The following is an 18,240-nucleotide window of genomic DNA, read 5'->3' on the forward strand; positions in this document are numbered from 1 at the left end:
CAACTTTGGTTGTCTTTAATTATCTGCAAACTATTTCCCACCAGGAGAAGAGTTACTTGGTTTTTAAATAAAGGGGAACGTTGGTGGGTCTTTGCATTTCGTGAAAATAAGCATGTCTTTTGCTTCATGCATGAGAACATGTTCAGATAGTTACATGGCATCGACGTTAAACAATGCAACAAAGAAACCAACTAAAATCCAATAGCCACCAAAACAAAACAAAAACTCCAGAAAAGTGACACAAGCACACCATCATATGTTCCTCGGTGGGAATTGGGATGCAGACAACTGAATACAAAAATTATATATGTATCAACTGGTCTTCGTTCACAAAGCGTCCTACACGTAATCAACAACAAACAGCTGCCTTCCTACTAATCCCACCATCTCCGACCCTCTGCTTTGCCAAATAACTGCATGCACCAACACAAGCGTAAGAACAACATAACTAACAACGCTAACACTAAGTAAAACTGAACAACAACATCATACACAAATAACCCCGCGCTTGCGCGGGGCTCGGCCTCTAGTATTTTTAAATTAAGCAGCAACCATTAACCTTTTTTCTTTCTTTTTTAGCAACCATTATCTTCGTTTCCATCAAATTAATATAATTGGATGAAGTCTACAATATGTGATGATCAATGTGAAAACCTCGAAGAAGAAGAAGAAGAGATACATTACTGGAGCATTCTTTAACAAAGTTATTTATTTAGGCAACGGACACGGACGAGTCAACAACGACTTGGTTTGGCTGCACGCTTTTGTAAGGACATCTCTTTGCCACAACAACAAAGACACATATATTAGCAGCGGTTACACCGGCTAGAAACCAGTAGAACCGGTCCAACCGGCTACTGTTCAGGTCCTTCCCGAACCAACTCTTGGCCGAGAAATCATCAGCTAGCGTATCAACCGCTGTGATCAGTAGATTATTAAGGAAGTTAGCTGCTCCCAACACGCTTAGGTAAATCGCTATACCTAAGCTTCTCATGGAATCAGGGACTTGGTCGTAGAAGTACTCTTGAAGTCCAACGAGTGTGAACGCGTCCGCAACGCCAATGACTATGAACTGAGGAGCTAGCCATATCACACTCATTGGTTCGTTGTTTTCACTACGGTCCAGTCGTTTTTTCTCAACTAGAGCTGCAATGATCATTGTGGTAAGGGAGAAAAGCATACCGGTCCCGATTCTCTGGAGAATATTGATGCCTCTTTGATTCCGTGTGACGCGTCTCAGCAAGGGAACGAAGATTTTATCATAGATGGTGAGTGAAATGATCAAGGAGAGAGCAGTGAGGGAGAACATGGAAGCGGGAGGGACTGTGAAGCTGTTGTTACCCGTGATGTGTCTGTCCATGATGGTTGCTTGTTTGATGAAGAAAGTATTAGTTTGTGTAGCACAAATGCCAAAGACTAATGTAGAGAGCCATATGGGTATCACGTTGATGATCAGCTTCGCTTCCTCTACTTTTGTTAACGTTACAAGTCTCCATGGACTCTGTTTCTGAAGATCTAGAGGAGTGTTATCTTCGATTATTGCTGCCTTGTCAAGAAATCTGCAAGAAACAAATAACCGCATTGTTATAACGGATCTGAGAAAGACATACAGATGATAAAAAACATGATAAATAAAAATACAAAAATTTAACATGGTTCACTAAATTGGCTACGTCTTTCGAACCGATTTAAAGCATATCAACACACCCCAGAATCAGTTTAGAATGCACAAAAAATCAGAAATTAACAAACATAGACATTTTTGAGTTCGTTTCTACTCACTTAAGATGCTTTGTGTGGGAGAGAAGCCGTCCAGTAGTAAACTCTGCCTTGGAAACTTCATGAAGCAGAGAAGGATCTGAAGGATAAGGTAGGTTTCTTTTGGCAATGGCCGCGACTATCACCTGTAACATAGGGGTCAAAGGGCTACCAGAAGGTGTCCGGTAACGATAAAATGGTTTTCCAATGAGGAAGATGAGAAGTGAAATAGCCATGATTGTAGTGAATATGATGCCGGCAACACCCCAACCAACCCGGTCTTCGATATAGACAAGGACAGTCACAGACGTTAGGATACCAGCACATAGACAAACGTTCCACCAGTTAAAATAAGACATCCTCATCTTTCTTTCTTCAACATGATCATCATCGAACTGGTCAGCACCAAAGCTCTCAAGGCATGGCTTATGACCTCCAGTCCCTATGGAGATCAAGTATATGGCAATGAAGAAGGCTATTTCGTGTGCTTTCCTAGGCTCAACGCACACTTCTTTATGACAAGGTTTCAAGCCCGGTATGAACCAGGACATTGTTAAAAGGACCAAACCCTGTTGATGAGACAAGAGGAAATAATTAAATATTGTTTTTGGAATCTTTTGAGCTAAAATTGGATCAAAGTAACGTTATATTACCATAAGGTAAATAGTGGTTGCAACCAAGACAGTGGTGTAACGGCCAAGATAAGCATCTGCTACAAAGCCTCCAAAAAGAGGCATCAAAGTAGTGACACCTGACCAGTAGTTCACATTTTTTACAGCCGTCTTGAGATCTTGGTGGATAATTGTTGTTAAGTAGACCACTAAGTTTGTAGCTAAACCAAAGTAACTCAATCTCTCGCTGAACTCGATTGCTGCGCAGTGAATATGGACCAAAAGACTTTAACAAAGATTTACAATTTTGAGCTATTACTATAGCATACTTTCAGTATTACAATTATGTGGTGTATATATAAAGTTTATGTATAAAAAACTAAGTGAAAGTTTTGTTACCGATGATGAAGAGGGCAGCTTTCCAAGCACCAGTTCGAGCCCGAAGAGGAACATGTCCTCTGCTGTCGAGAGAAGAATCAAGAACCCAATTGTGTTGATCATTGTACGAATCTTGAAGTTCTGACCCAATATTATTATGCTTCATCTGTTCAAAGTTAACAACACAATAAAGAGTTGATTCTTGAGGAGTGTGTGTGTGTGTGTGTGAGTGTGTGTGAGAGAGAGAGAGAACTGTGAAGTGATTTGTTTAAGTAGAAGCAAACTTGGTCCTCTATATATAAGCTTAAGCTCCCTGTTTGACTAACTATCATCGACAGTGTTTTATAGATTCTCTGCCCACATTGTCTTATTTTCAGCCACAAATAGTTTTCCATTTTCTATTTTGTTTTGCATGAACGTGGAGGAAGATACGTAAAGGCGAGGTCGTATTCATACAGATGAACTTGCAATAACTCACAAGTGTACGAGAGAATAATAAGAGAAATGTAAAACATAAGAAAGCTCTCAAATGGATTGCTTGTTCAACAACTTCGTCTATTAAAACTTATCTTAACTTCGTATTTTCATCAAATCTAAACATAAAGTGAAACTCCCAAGCTTAAAATATAATCATAAACTTGTTCTTGGACAAATTAAAACTAATTCTCCTTTTTAATATTTCTTATTTTAGAACTCCGAAGATATTCTTACTCTTTTCACAATCATATCTCCAAAAGCCAATATATACTACCATCTTCTTTAAACACTAGACTCTAAACCCACTATGATCGTAGATGCTTTTTTGATCAAAGATCATAGATGCTTTACTTCGATAAAAACAAGCAAAGACGAATACTTAGTCCAATAAGTTGAATGCTTCCTTTATTCACTTGTATGGAATTAATAGATCTCATTCTCTTAGGAAGCTTTTCATTTACTTTACTACTCATCGTATGATCATATTCATACCTAACATCCAACAGTCACAAAACATTAAACGGCAACACATCACTAGATTTCTCTCTATTATAGCTTATGAACCCCTACCTTAACCATAGCTTACATGATAATTTTACTTCACTACACGCCTGAAAATAAAAAGAATATCAGCTAATCATCAATCATCAATCATATAAAAAAGCTTTACGCTTTGTACTATGCTTAATGCTATAAACACCAGTTACTGTACATGTTGCATGACAATCGTTCTCTATCACACATTGCTGTGAAGGGTAAGGGTCAGAAATATTTGGATAAGGTTTATGTGGATGGTTTGGGACGAGAAGACTTCCCTCATAGCATAAAACCTCTAGATGAGATCGTTTTTATTATTTTGACTTTAGTACAAAGTAAAATCTAGATGCACTTGGTGTAATACAGGTTTTTTCCGATTGAATAAATTTTGCATTCATTCGAAAAAAAAAAAAAAAAAAGATAATTCTAAGGTCATGAGACCAATGCAAGATTAGCCTATGATCAGGCATGAAGAAGTTGTCACCGTTCAATGGATTTGCAATAGCTAATCAAAATCCCCACATATCTTCCAAATCTTGTTTATTTTAGACGCTCCAATAGGATTCATTTGTTTCATACTAAACAATTAACTTTTATTATCATGAGTCAACTCATATCTTGTATTGAATGGGGTTTTGTGGCTATAGCTGAGGAAAGTAGATAAACCTTTCCTCGTAGTGCTGTAAGCACTATTGACTGGATCATGTAAAAGCAATACCAACAGTAAAAAAGTAGTGAAAAGATACAGAGAATCTTTTAGCTAGACTTAGCGCAGTTTAGCGTGTAAATGGTCGGCATCTCCCAAAGAATGGTCTATTTTTCATGTGTATTTTTCACCACCTTAGCAAGAAAACGTGTGTTGCCTAGTGAAGTAGGACCACCACTTCAGTGACAGTGAGGTTAGTACTTTAACATGGTTCTCAATGGTAACAAATACTTTCAAACAATTTGAGATTTGATGGAAAATACTAACCTCCACTATGTATTCTCCTATTTCATGAGCGTTGCTCCTCATTGTAATACTAATAGTCTCTCATTGTTATGCACTGCTAAAAACAGTAGAAGTGGGTCACATGCCAACACAAATGGCTGTGAATGATAAGAAGCACCATGCATAAGGTTGATGAGTCAGAACATGTTACCGTCAAGATCTAAACAAGCTAACCAATCAGAGCAGAATACCTAAACGAATAGTAACAATTGCTTATCTTGATATTGGAGAGAAGATCCCACATTGAAAATATGAAAGAGACTTGAGTAATATATAAGGGACTTGGGTCAATCCACTAATCGCCAATTGGTTTTAAGTTGGAAGCCCAGGAAACTTTACATGGTATCAGAGCGGGTCCAATACCCTGACCCATTAATCCGGCCCGGACAGTGGTCCGATCATCCCATTAGCTGAGGGTATTGGAAAGAAGATCTCACATTGAAAATATGAAAGAGACTTGAGTAATATATGAGGGTATTGGAGAGAAGATCCCACATTGAAAATATGAAAGAGACTTGGATCAGTTAATCCACTAATCGCCAATTGATTTTAAGTTGGAAGCCCAGGAAATTTTACACTTGACACTGACTCTAATTGTCTAGCAAGTGATTATCCACCAAAAATAGTGGCGACAAAGTGAATTGAGGATCGTGCGATTATCATATAGGTTTCATCCAATTATTAAGTATGAACCATGCTGAGCGAGAATATCGAAAAAGCTTCAGTATCATGTGAGCAAAACAAGATAGTGCTTTATGGTCATAGCCAGCAATGTATTCTAGCAAGCTACCACAAAGAACAATGGTTGAAAAATAATGAGATAAATTTTCATTGTGGTATATACTTTTATGCATTATTTATGATGGACCTGCTCAGCACTGATAGGAGCCCTAGGGCAAAAAAAAAAATTTTACTCTCTAAAATTTATATACAGATAATGTTTATAATATTTTTAAAATTTAATTAGTAATATTTTGTATATTTTATAATGAAAATAAAACTACATATACATATCAAATAATTTTGGACCCTTTAACAATTTTATTTATTATATTTATAATTTATTTATATATAATAACATAGATTTATAAAAAAATTGGACCCCTTAACTACTATTATACGGGGAGTTCCCCCCCCCCCCCCCCCCCCCCCCCACCCAATGAGCCTATCCAAGTGCTTGCAAAGTCACTGTCAATTGCGAGGAAGGAGACCAAAACATGATGATGCTTCAAACCTACATTGGAAAAAAAAATCATTCACACTGACACAGTAACCTCTCTTGTTATGTAAGAAAATAATTAAGCTATCGTTTAGTCAAATTAAAGACATATTATCTCGACCAACAAAATAACACATGAGACCATTTATTCACTTTTTTACCATTTGAAACCAAATATTAGAAAGGAATTCGTAGCAGACAGCAGAAAGGCACTAGACTTGTTGATCAAACATGCAAATAGGTCAAGAAAGATGGTAGGAAACGAATCATACCTCAAAGATAGAGACATTCACTGATGTGGATAATATACTTTACAAAAGAATGACCTATTACCTGAGAGAACTTTGTTTTGTCCTCTGCATCACTTAATGTTTACTGCAGAATCATCTAAACATGATAACTTCACAATCTCAGTGGCTCAGATGTCTTTCGAAAACTATATATCCGTTCATATCAGCACAAACAAATTTCACGTCCTGGAAACTTAACATACTCGTAAGTATAGACATTTGACAACGGTTATGATTTCGATCAATGATGTCAGTCGCGCAAATGCGTGTTCCTTGAATTCCACTCTAATACAAAAAAATAATAGATAATTATATTGAATAATGACCTAGATCAAACATTCGTTTTGGTCTCTAAAATTTTAGTGGTTAATATGTAAAGATTATGCAGCTCCCAAATTGATTAAGAAAAATATTTGTATTAATCATATGACATTTAGTAAGAACCGGTCCTGGTCCTGATAAAGACTAACAACACTCTACGGTGCTACAAAACCTTATTGTCTTGCAGACACCAACCTGACCTGAGAGGAAGTACAATACTAAAACCGAATGGTTTTGATTGCAGCTCAATATGTGATGAAGGAAGCTGTTACATGTTTTACATACACGTGTTTATGTTCAGACAGACATCATCGCTAATTATAAAAAGACAGCAACAAAGAAACACTAGTTAGAACTAAGATCCAACTTCGTATCTCCCATCGTTCTGCAAAGTCATATCGTATACCTGAGATGATCTTCTTCCATTTCTCGATTTTCCGCCATTAACAACACGATTCTCCATCCTCTTACCTTCTTCTTCCTTTCTCGCCACACCATTGATCAAGACATTCTTCCTCACCCTCCGACCACGATGCGTTCCATTGTCATTGACTCCTTCGTGTTTCCGCGAACCCTCTTCTCCTTCTGACTCACCGGAGCTCGGTAAACTCCGGTACGGTTTCACACTGTGAACAGCATCTTTAGGGAAGAACCTAGCGGAAGGCAAATCATCAACGGCGTCAAACAGCTGCGGGCCATCCCTCTCCGTCCAGAGATCAAACCCGCCCGGTTTCTGAAACCGGTCCGCTAAGACCTTAACCTGCTCGTCGGCGCAAACCGAGAAGAGATTCGGCGGTTTCTGAACCGGTTCCCACGGTCGCTCAAGCTCAGCCACCGCCGCTTTTAGCTCGGCGCGTTTACGCATCTCGTAGATCTGTCGTTCACGGGATAACCTCGCTTTGAGGAGCTGTTTCTGCTTCTTCGCTTGCATCCTCTTCCATTGCCACTTTGAGACGCCGCCGGGAAAGGTTCTTGGGCCGCCGCCCATACGGATGACGGTTGATTTTCGCGGTTGCGGAGAGGGGTTGAGAGATAGGAGAGAGAGTTTTGAGTGGAGAGAGTTCGAGATTGAGGAGGAGAAGGAGATAGGTTTGTAGCCGGAGAGGTGGAATCCGATCATCGCAGCCATTGAAGTGAATTGGTGGTATCCACACCACTGAAATGGTGTTTTTGGAAAAGATAAAATAGTTTTCTAAAAAAATTTGACGATTTAAATGGGCCTGTACTAAACAGTGTGATGGATTTGGATTCAGTTAAGGCCCAAATATGCTGGATATCCCTTACCCGTCGGCCTAACCCACATTCTGAACCACCCGGTCACGAGAAATGTGAGACGGTATAACGAAAAGGCCACCTTAGCACCGGCCTGGGAAAACTACCTCGCAGTTGTAACTCCAATAAAAAGTTTGGTGGAGCAGCATGACGATCTGTTCAGCGTCTACGTTTGCGTTTGCGTTGTGTTCCATGCCGACGTTGTTTTTACTTGGCAACATCTTGTTGGAACTCGGTTTTGACGAAATGGTTTTAGACCATTTTCGATAAGTTTCTGGGCGAATACGTTCGTCGGAATAACCGTGGACACTATAAAATAGTGTAACCAAATGTCAAAAGTGGAATTCGTTTCAATGAGAAATGGAGTTCTAAAATGGGACTCAAATGTACACATTGGATATTGGGTTTGAATTTGGATTTAAATATGTTAGATAGACTTATGTCTAATAACTTATGATTTAAATTATATTCATGGTTATCTTTTATATTTGGCTAAATATAAAAATGTATACCCATAGCGAAATAAATATTAGCATTGATTTGGTCAAAGACACTAATATTATTTTTGCAAGTTACGGTCAATAGTTGAAAGAATCATTCTTCATTATGATTATTGATGACATTTAATACTCCATTCATGCATATAAGTTTTTTGGTTTTGAAAAGAAAAAATCTAAACGTTATGTTTTGTGGTACTCATCTTTTCTATATAAAGCCTCATGGCAATGTAGAATATATACGAACATGAACATGAAACAACAAAAGATTCTTCCATTATGAAATATTTATGCTTATTTTTTATTTTTTGTGTGTCAGAGTACAACACAAAATTAGGATCGATAGATTCTGTTTTTCGGTGATGGTAAACAAAAACAATGCTGCAGTTGTATCCTGGAATATGAGCGCCATGAAACCGTCACACTACGGGGCGTTTAAAGATTTAAGATTAACTATCTCGACTCTCCAATTCTTCTTTATTTTTATATTTCGATATTGAAATTTTAATTTATATTCTTATTATTTTTTACAAATATCAGTTGTGATAGGGTAGTAAAATAAGGTTCTTACACATCTTTATTTGGGGGAAATAAGAAATGGGAGGTCGTTGTCAACTTGTCATATATAGATAGAAATAGGGTCTCCCTAGTCTATCTCCCATCTGAAAGTGTTTCTTCTTTAGGGGAAAGATTGGGTTCTACATATCATATGCTATGTTCATGTTATGAAGAAAAACAAGATTTGCTTGTGGATTTTTTCTTCCACAATCTACTGTGTGTCCATTAGTAAAGTATTTTCATTTTTTTTTTGAAAAACTAAACATTAGCAAAGTATTTGGCCGTATAATTGTAATCAAAATTCGTTTTTAGATTACATTATAACATATAAACACATGTATCCGCAGATGCACATATATCGCTTACTATGTAAAGCATCTTTTATACGTAAAAGTATATTTTCTCTATTAGTAGTTTATCTTATGTATATACATGCATGTATAATTAATATTGAGGATAAACCGACAAGTACTCACTGAGCAAGTGAGGATAAAGCCCGTATTTGACAGACATGCTTCGCTGCTCTGCCCCCTCTATCCACATGCTCCTCCAGATCATATCCCACCACGTCTAATGTTAATCCTGAATTAATATTTAAGCCTTGTAATAAGTTTTTCTTTTGTAGTAGTATTTGTTAATGAAACTTTTATATTAAGTTGCAATTGGGTACTCCTAGCTCTAGTACCCGACATCACCTTCGAAATTTTAAAATAAAGCGTCAATAATGGTTGGTGGATTCTTCATCTCGTGACCATTGACTACTCTTTAGTTTTATAAAATTTTCAGTATTCAGCGATAGACTTTGTTTTCTTTCAAGGAATCTCTATTGGCCAATAGAGCTTTAATCATATATACTGGATATATAATAATTTCCTGATGGAATCATCTACAGCTAGATGTTTTTTTCTTTGAGAAATCTATAGCTAGATGTTGATTCCCATAACAAAAACTATTTTTGAGTACTAATCAACTTGTTGAAAATAGCCTCACGCATGCATGAAAAAAACACATCAAAAGGTTATGATAAGAAATACAGTATCAGTCATCAATCATTGCTAGATGTTTTTACTTTCTAGAATTGCAAGACGAGGGTGAAGAGTAACGAATAATAATGGCAACCCCAAAATGTTACGAGTTGGGTTTTACGAATCCTAATGGGACGATTGATGGATTGACTTTCAATATTGATTATTTTTATTAAGGAGACTTTTATGACTTTTCTTACATGAGTATTTTTCATTTGCTTACATATTCTTCAGTTTGGTTAAAATCCAATAATAAAAATCCTTTAAAAAGTATTTTAAACGATTTCATTTTTTTTCATAAATTTTTTAATTGATTTGGAATAATTAAAACTCCACTACTAGTGAAACCTTACAAATAAGCAATAACATGTTTTGACTTTAATAATCTAGCTATTTAAAATAAGAAAAAGATTAAAGATAAATGTGTTAATTATTGATATCTAAATTTTCCACTTTATTAAATTCCTTCATGTATTAACTAACTTATGATGATCATTACAACTTGACTAAGGTTGTAGATCAATTAAGATTTCATCAATATTAGTTATATTTATAGCCAACATGAAAATAAATCAGAGCTAAATATTTTAGCAATAATATACCATTATTTCCATTTCTTTTAGCAATCAAGCTGATAAACTCATAAATAAAATACATATATTGGAAACTGTTAAAATATGATATTTATAGTGTGCTGTGAAAAAAATATGCTGTATACCATGTACATTACATCTATAACTCGCACCTGATGGGCTAAAAATTAAAATTACATGGTAGATCATCAAGAATTAGCTTGAATGCATGCACATGAAACTGGAATAGTAAATAAAACTGCTTCTTCTTCTTCTTCTTAAAATTATTTAATGTTGCGTTGGTTTCAATTATGGGTAAACACGGAGCGGATACGTATAAAAGAAACTTTTTTTTTGGCATAAATAAAAACTTCTCAATGTCAAAAGTTAAAACCACGGGAATAACAGAAAAAATAAATTAATTTATTATTCGTATAAAAGAAACTTTTTTTTGGGTAAAATAAAAGAGAAATTATCTATGATAGTCATTTTTAAGTTTTGTCATAAAAATAGCTCTCAATAAAGAAAATGATCAAAATAAATTTTATTAAAAAGTAAAAGGTTAACTAATCTAATCTAAACTTAAATTTTAAAGTTAAGAGCTAGAGTTTTGGGATAGAGTTTCAATTTTTTAAAAATACAAAAAAGTTATTTTGGTTATTTTATTTTTTAAAAACTATTTTTGGACAAAAACTTAAAAAAAAAACTATTAGAAAGAATTGTCCCAAATAAAAATACTCCCTAATTTCTCTGGAAATTTTGAATATTATTTTGTTTTTGTTTTAAATTTAAATACAATTCAACCGTTTCTGCGTGTTGAACTAGCTTCCTTTTTAAAACTAAGGGGCTTGGTTTCCTCAGATTCTTCTTTCTTCTACTTGACAATTGACAAACTTTTAATCTTCTTTACACGTTCTTCTTCGATCACTCTCTCTCTCTCTCTCTGTAACGTTCTATTTCGTTGCATCTCTCCTTCTCAGATCTTTGATTGACCGTCTTGATCGTTGACCCACGAATCTGGGTCCGGTTAAAAACCCGACCATTCTCCGGCGAGAAGCTCCAAGACTAAGAATTTACAAAACAAAAAAAGATTGAATTTTTGTTGAGTGTTTGGTTCTGAGGTATGATGTTGACCCAATTTGCTGGGCTCTGAAGTACAATGGAACTGATTCTCACACGAAAACAAGAAGAAGAAGATGACGCTTTACATTCGTCGCGAATCTTCCAAGGTTGGTCTCCTAATTCAGCTTCTGGGTTCTTCAAATTTGTGGCCGATTCGCTACTTTTGTTTGGTAATAGCTATGGAGGAGATTTTGCTCTGAGATAACGACGGAGATAGGTCTTCTCGCTGAGAACTGGAAGTACCTTCTCGCTGGTCTTATCCTTCAGGTTCTCATCTTTAAAGTGTAGAGAGCTTTTTTCTGTTGTTGTCAAACTCTACATTGGATCGTTGTGTCTAATGCTGAGTGTTGTTAATGATGGCTCATGTTTCTTTTGGTATGCCTTTATTGCATTAGACTTTGACTTTGTAATTACACTTTGTTATGTTTGCAGTACATTCATGGGTTAGCTGCTAAAGGAGTACATTATATTCATCGCCCTGGACCCACTCTCCAGGATCTTGGCTTCTTTCTTCTTCCGGTTTGGTCTCACACATCCCACTCAATCTAATCGGATCGGAATACATGTCTTATTTGCTTTTGTGTAGGAGCTTGGTCAAGAGAGAAGCTACATAAGTGAAACCGTCTTCACTAGTGTATTTCTTTCTTTCTTCCTGGTGAGAGACTTGTGTTTTATTCGAGTAGTCTCATTAACATGATTAAATTTTGATATTGATACTCTTTGACCCTTTTTGTTGCAGTGGACTTTCCATCCATTCATCTTGAAAAGCAAAAAGATATACACCGTCTTGATATGGTGTAGAGTTCTAGCATTCTTAGTTGTAAGTGCCCCCTATTGAGGTTGCTCTGTCTTGTTAGTTTTGAAGTTTGTTGATGTTTCTCTTTCCAGGCCTGTCAGTTTCTCCGTGTTATAACTTTCTATTCAACTCAGCTTCCTGGCCCAAACTACCACTGCCGCGAGGTGAAGCAACTGAGATGTGAATACAAAAGGTCTCATGTACTCTAATCAATTAAGCTTCTAATGTGTTGTCACTTTTTTTTTTGCTACAGGGCTCTAAAGTTGCCAGGTTGCCATGGCCCAAAAGCCCTCTTGAGGTTCTCGAGATTAACCGTGAGTCTATCTACATAATTTTTTTCTTTCCCCACACACATTGTCTTTGTTCACATGTGATCTCATCAGCTCATGGGGTGATGTACGGATGTGGAGACTTGATATTCTCATCGCACATGATATTCACGCTGGTCTTTGTCCTCACTTACCACAAGTACGGCACTAAAAGGTAAAAAAAAAGAACACTTTCATCAAACTCTCCTTAGGCAATAGTTCCTTCCTACTTTTGAAAATGACATTCTCTGCATCATCACTGTTTTGTCTCAGGTTCATAAAGCTGTTCGGGTGGCTCACTGCTTTCGTGCAGAGCCTCTTGATCATCGCCTCCCGTAAACATTACACTGTAGACGTCGTTGTTGCATGGTATGAGTTTAATATCACACAAACATTGTCTAATGAACACAAAGATATACTGACTTGTTTGTTTTTTTGATTCTTTCTCCGTTTAGGTATACTGTGAACTTGGTGGTCTTCTGTTTAGACAAGAAATTACCAGGTTTTAATCTCAGAAAATGAAACTCTTATTTTTGGCAGAGACTCGGTTTCTCATTATCTTCTTGTTTCTTTGACTTCAGAACTACCAGACCGGACTACGGTGTTGCTCCCTGTAGTGTCGAAAGTCAGAATGAAAGAAGAGAACCACAAGCTGTTGTTGAATGGGAACGGTGTTGATCCTGCTGCTGACTGGGTAAGCTTCTTTTTGTTCTCCTTTCTAGTCTCTGAAGTCTGAACTAATCACATAATGTTTCTTTCCTCGGTTCTTTTTAGAGACCGAGAGCGCAAGTGAACGGGAAGATAGATAGCAACGGAGTTCACACTGATAACTCTTTGAATGGCGCATGAAACTCAGCACCGGACTTCAGACAAGATCTAATATATGAAAACAGCAACTCAGTGGCGTCACCAAGACGACATATAGGTCTGGAGGTGTGGGTAAATTTTTGTTTATGGTCATTGTTCCAGAAAAGAAGAACAAAACTCATAGATAGATGTATATTTTCCAGTTCCTTGTTTTCCAAGTAATCATCTTTTGTATCTTTGTTGGAACACGTTTTTTAATGTCAATTTTGTTACAAGAAACTGTCTTAATCTCTGAGACTGTTATGCATGTGGTCATTAACATAAATGTTTTGTTTTGTTTATATATAAAAAGAATCAAAATGTGCCTGCGAAGAGCATATAGTGATTCATGAAGAAGATGAATCATGGAAGTGGAAGAGCCATGATATGAAGAAGCCAAAAACCATGCAAGCTAACACTATATTCACCAGTCTCTGTGGCTGCCACCTGTTCTCTATCGCTCCTACGGCCGCCGTTTCCTCACCGCCTCCACCGTTTCTTAACTCTCTCTCGTCCACCACCGTTACCACTACCATTTCGTTGGCACCTCCCACGTTTCGGGCTACCGATTGGCAAATCTCGCATATTCTGTGTTCAACAAATAATATGTTAATCTTCCTATAAATTAACAAGGTTTTGGGTTTTTAAGTTATGTGCATATGATCCACCAACACAGAAAAAAAACAATAAATGCTTAAATCGGATAATAATAAGTTAAAGGAAAAAATACACGCTTAACAAACTGTTTTGGTGCTTAAAGTAATATATAATCCTTAGAATGTGAAACTTTTCTATTTCTATTGTAAAATTAATCATTAAATGAAAAGCCTATTACAGAAAATCAAAGAAACAAAACTTCTTAAATTGATTTGAGAAAAAAAAACAAATCAAGAGTAAAAAGTAAATATTAACAAAATAACTAAAAATTCTAAGACCAAATAAAATTCTAAGACCAAATATTAACAATATTAACAATATCAACAATATCAAAAATATCAAGGGTCTTTCATCATAAAGCCCTCACCAAAAAATAATAATATTTAATTAGAAAGTTTTTCAAAAACTTGAGAGTCTCATACCAAAGCTTTAAAACTTGACATGAATCTGTCAATTTTTTGAGAAATGCTCTAATTAAACATTATTATCTTTTTAGTAAGAGACTCATGTCAAAAGATTTCTAATATGGATGCACTAACAAGACTATTGATCATGTTAATAGAAAAATACTCTAACTGGAAAATTCAAGATAATTTTTTTTTTTTTTGTAACTGAATTCAAGATAAATTTTCTTAAAAAGTAATTAAGAACTCAATAAATAAAAGTAAAACCACTTAACCAAAATAAATAAGCTAAAAGTAGTATACTAACTTGTCGCCTTTGATTTTGAACCAAGTTTCGGCACATTGTCTATGAGCAACAGCCAAATCTTCCTTACACGAACATCCTAACTCTATCGCACCTCCACCGCTCGTTTCCACCACCCCTAAGTGACATATCCTACAGTCTTTCTCCGGCGGCGCCGTCGCTTCACCATCACCATCTTCCATCTCCAATGAACTACTCTTCACCGACGACACTTTCCTCGACTCTCCTCCTTCGTATTCGTACGTTCCTCCCGTCGTAGTCGAATAGAAGTAAGAGTAGCATGACGTCACATCTTCTTCTTCTCCGTCTGAATAATATATGCTGACGTCACTTCGCCGGTGATATCCGTACGCCGCTCCTTGTTCTAAATCAATCTCTGTCATTATTACTAAACTAGAAGATGTTCTTCCCTAATGCCACGGTAACTGAATCGAAAGGCTTTTAAGTAAATGTTTTTTTGGTGGATTTGGTTATTTCCTCCTAATAAGTAACAACTGCGAACATATTTTTTAATTTATGATAAAATGAGTAACGAAAATGTAAGAGGAGTGAGTGATGGTGATGGAGTAGGGAAAAAAAAAGATTGAGAAGAGAGTGAAAGTGAAAAACTGTATTTGTGAAGGAAGAAGATATGTTGTTCAAAAAAAAAAAAAATGAAGGAAGAAGATATTGTTATGGATCAAGATCAAGAATATGTTTTTTTAATAACCCCTTATACCATATTTGCGAAGTGATTTTGCCACGTGTCATTTTTATAATCAATTTCACAAAACAAATATGACATGACTACTGAAATTGATGACATGTCTTATATATTAATATGACATGGACAATTTACATTTAATGTCAATTTATATTTTTGATAAATTTTTTAAAATATGATAATAACTCATATATTACATTTAATGTCAATTTATATTTTTGGAATCTTTTTTAGAATATGAGAATAACTCATAAATCATCATTAAAATAAATATATTCAAATATGACATTATAAATTTCGAAATATAATTTAATTATATATTTTTAAATTATACAATTTTATTACTAAAATTTTCAAAAATGTATACAATTTTTTTAGAAAATTATAAAAATTTAATCATAAAATCATTATTTTCTTATATATCTACAAATTTTATAAATATTGTTTAATTTTAATTTTTGGTAATTATGCAACTTTTACAAATTTATTTAATATATTTAATTAAAATAAATAGATAGAAAATCTATCTAAGATTATAATTTCAAATATATACATGCATATTCTTAAATATAATTTTATGTTTAATTAAATCAAATTTATATTAAAATATTGATATGAAAAAGAAAATTTACAATATTAATAAATTTTATTTTAAAATATAATTTATATTTATCTATTAAAAATATTTTAAATTTTTTTAAAAAGAATAGTGACAGGTTAAAGTGAAACCAGAGAACATGTTTGTTGTGAGTAGAGAGATTCTGTACGTTGGATGGTACAATGTTTACGCGACGTGATCTTACTATGTACACCGTATCCAACGGCTCATATTGCGGGATCAGATTATCTCTTCCAGAAAGTAATTTTTCATAATTGTATCAAGAATCGAAAACCCGATGATGTCCTCGATTCTTGTTGAGAAACTAGCATAAATGGAAATTACGCAGGGGTATTTATGTCATTACGTTATGGAATTTCCAGTTTTGGATTTAATCACGGGCAGGCAGATCTCCATTAGATTGAATTGTACTTTCTACCATGGTGAAATCTACAGTGGGGTATTATGTACTCTTATCGGTTTTGAGTCATCATTTCAAAAGTAGGAGTGGTTGTGTTTCCTTATTAGGAGTCTAATTGAGTCATTAACCAAGGAAGTCATTAATTTCAATATACATTATTAGTCTCAACATCAGATGCATATTTCAATTTTGTCATATATATTTGATTAAAACAGGTTTTGAGCCGAATTATTCTCCAAACTCGAACTACACTATATAATAATTAGTTTTATTTTAAGCATCAATCAAATTTATAATTATATGATTTTTGAGTATTATAAACTTGACAATTTTGTGATATCACTCTCAGATTCTCTTTTTTTTTCTTTTTTTTTTTAAACACGATAATTAATTAATTAGACTTCCAACCAAAACTAGTTGGGGAAAGCAGAGTACATAGCAGATTTGGCTAAGGTATCAGCCATAGAGTTTTGTGATCGCGGAATGAAACTAAAAGAAATGCGAGAAAAACGATAAGATAGAGCCTCGATGTCCCGAATGATTCCGTAGATATCCGCCGAGTGATACTTCGAGGAGAGGGCATTGATGAGTGCCTGACAGTCTGACTTAATGCAGATTAAAGTGATTCCAGCGTCGAGGGCGTGGAGGAGGGTTGACCGGATGGCGAGTGCTTCAGCCATCAGAGGTGATGAGATGTGTTCAAACATACGGGTGATGAGATAGTCTTCTCAGGTGTTAGGATATACCAGCCACACCCTGCTCTGTTCGTGGACGAGTGCCAGACTGCGTCAGTGAAGCAGGCCGGTTCAGTGGTGATCGTGAGTGTCGGTGGTAAGCGAGGATTCCGTGCGATAGGAGGATCAAGGCCTGGTAGTTGCGCTGCATTCCATTCCCGGGCGTTAGCAATGGCTTTGGAGAGAATATCAGTAGGTTCAAAGTTCCTGTTCTCGAAGATAAGGTAGTTCCTTGCTGTTCAAATTGCCCAGATTCTCTTTATTCTTGTTTTTAGACACTTAATCTCATCCGCAATAACTACTTCCTCCACAAGTGGAGATTTATCACAACAACATTTTGGATGTCATATGCCACTAAGATTTTTAATAAAGTTAAAAATGTTACAATAAGAAAACAATTACACTATTACTGTTACGACCCCAGAAAACAGATTAAAATATTATTTTTATGAGGTAGAAAGATATGTCTAACAAGCAAGGAATATCTATTTATTCTTAAAGCCATAGAAATTAGACTAAAAAGAAATAGGAATCTCATTTTCCACGTCAAAATGTTGAAACACCAAAGGAATTAAAGAAACAAAGAGACAAAAAGAGTAAAAACGAAGTTTGATAGGGAAGATACAAAAGAAAAACAACAGTTTATCAAATTGGTGGGTCTGGTTCTAATGGACAAGACATACCTATTATTGTTTCATTTGAATCTTATGTTTGTAATTTTCTTCTATCACAGATATTTAAATAAGTTCATTATCTGATTTGGGAGCTCACAAAAGCATCAAGCTTTGATGATTTGTTATCTAAGGAGAGAATATTTGTCTAATTCTCATATATGATTAGT

The 18,240-nt window shown here is 35.4% G+C and overlaps 4 protein-coding genes across 5 annotated transcripts; 1 reads left to right on the plus strand and 3 right to left on the minus strand.

The window, feature by feature from the left end:
- Window positions 1-47: 47 nt before the first annotated feature.
- On the minus strand, window positions 48-3,136 carry LOC106427705 (protein NRT1/ PTR FAMILY 5.6). Of its 2 annotated transcripts, XM_013868424.3 has the most exons (5): window positions 2,769-3,136; window positions 2,412-2,629; window positions 1,783-2,327; window positions 685-1,559; window positions 48-413 (listed from the first exon to the last, which is right to left on the minus strand). In XM_013868424.3, exons 1-4 carry the CDS (start codon window positions 2,911-2,913, stop codon window positions 713-715), a joined length of 1,755 nt encoding a protein of 584 aa, XP_013723878.1. In that variant the 5' UTR covers window positions 2,914-3,136; the 3' UTR covers window positions 48-413; window positions 685-712. The 2 variants fall into 2 exon arrangements, with proteins under 2 accessions (XP_013723878.1, XP_022554790.1); XM_022699069.2 differs by having other exon boundaries at window positions 48-1,559.
- A 3,662-nt stretch (window positions 3,137-6,798) lies between these two features.
- On the minus strand, window positions 6,799-7,759 carry LOC106427763 (putative DEAD-box ATP-dependent RNA helicase 33). Its single transcript, XM_013868486.3, has one exon. It carries the CDS (start codon window positions 7,709-7,711, stop codon window positions 6,938-6,940), a length of 774 nt encoding a protein of 257 aa, XP_013723940.1. The 5' UTR covers window positions 7,712-7,759; the 3' UTR covers window positions 6,799-6,937.
- Window positions 7,760-11,307: 3,548 nt separating this feature from the next.
- LOC106427712 (phosphatidylinositol:ceramide inositolphosphotransferase 2) lies at window positions 11,308-13,818 on the plus strand. Its single transcript, XM_013868429.3, has 12 exons — window positions 11,308-11,735; window positions 11,806-11,895; window positions 12,061-12,147; window positions 12,215-12,283; window positions 12,368-12,448; window positions 12,517-12,588; window positions 12,678-12,738; window positions 12,808-12,907; window positions 13,006-13,101; window positions 13,188-13,234; window positions 13,314-13,426; window positions 13,507-13,818. Exons 1-12 carry the CDS (start codon window positions 11,703-11,705, stop codon window positions 13,579-13,581), a joined length of 924 nt encoding a protein of 307 aa, XP_013723883.1. The 5' UTR covers window positions 11,308-11,702; the 3' UTR covers window positions 13,582-13,818.
- On the minus strand, window positions 13,809-15,592 carry BNACNNG61870D. The gene is made up of 2 exons (XM_013868432.3): window positions 14,947-15,592; window positions 13,809-14,166 (listed from the first exon to the last, which is right to left on the minus strand). The coding sequence occupies exons 1-2, from the start codon at window positions 15,324-15,326 to the stop codon at window positions 13,926-13,928; spliced, it is 621 nt and encodes a 206-aa protein (XP_013723886.1). The 5' UTR covers window positions 15,327-15,592; the 3' UTR covers window positions 13,809-13,925.
- Window positions 15,593-18,240: the final 2,648 nt, after the last annotated feature.

Source organism: Brassica napus, chromosome C3 (assembly GCF_020379485.1).
Source record: "Brassica napus cultivar Da-Ae chromosome C3, Da-Ae, whole genome shotgun sequence".
Lineage (NCBI taxonomy): Eukaryota > Viridiplantae > Streptophyta > Magnoliopsida > Brassicales > Brassicaceae > Brassica > Brassica napus.

What these genes read in the sequence shown, in the direction of transcription:
- LOC106427705 (XM_013868424.3), bottom strand. Translation starts at nt 2,913, where the DNA reads ATGAAGCATAATAATATTGGGTCAGAACTTCAAGATTCGTACAATGAT. An exon ending in CAACCACTATTTACCTTATG is followed by an intron (nt 2,328 to 2,411) that starts GTAATATAACGT and finishes TCTCATCAACAG; the next exon opens with GGTTTGGTCCTTTTAACAAT. An exon ending in TCCCACACAAAGCATCTTAA is followed by an intron (nt 1,560 to 1,782) that starts GTGAGTAGAAAC and finishes TGTTTCTTGCAG; the next exon opens with ATTTCTTGACAAGGCAGCAA.
- BNACNNG61870D (XM_013868432.3), bottom strand. Translation starts at nt 15,326, where the DNA reads ATGACAGAGATTGATTTAGAACAAGGAGCGGCGTACGGATATCACCGG. An exon ending in TTCAAAATCAAAGGCGACAA is followed by an intron (nt 14,167 to 14,946) that starts GTTAGTATACTA and finishes TGTTGAACACAG; the next exon opens with AATATGCGAGATTTGCCAAT.
- LOC106427712 (XM_013868429.3), top strand. Translation starts at nt 11,703, where the DNA reads ATGACGCTTTACATTCGTCGCGAATCTTCCAAG. An exon ending in TTGGCTTCTTTCTTCTTCCG is followed by an intron (nt 12,148 to 12,214) that starts GTTTGGTCTCAC and finishes GCTTTTGTGTAG; the next exon opens with GAGCTTGGTCAAGAGAGAAG. An exon ending in GAGTTCTAGCATTCTTAGTT is followed by an intron (nt 12,449 to 12,516) that starts GTAAGTGCCCCC and finishes TTCTCTTTCCAG; the next exon opens with GCCTGTCAGTTTCTCCGTGT.
- LOC106427763 (XM_013868486.3), bottom strand. Translation starts at nt 7,711, where the DNA reads ATGGCTGCGATGATCGGATTCCACCTCTCCGGCTACAAACCTATCTCC.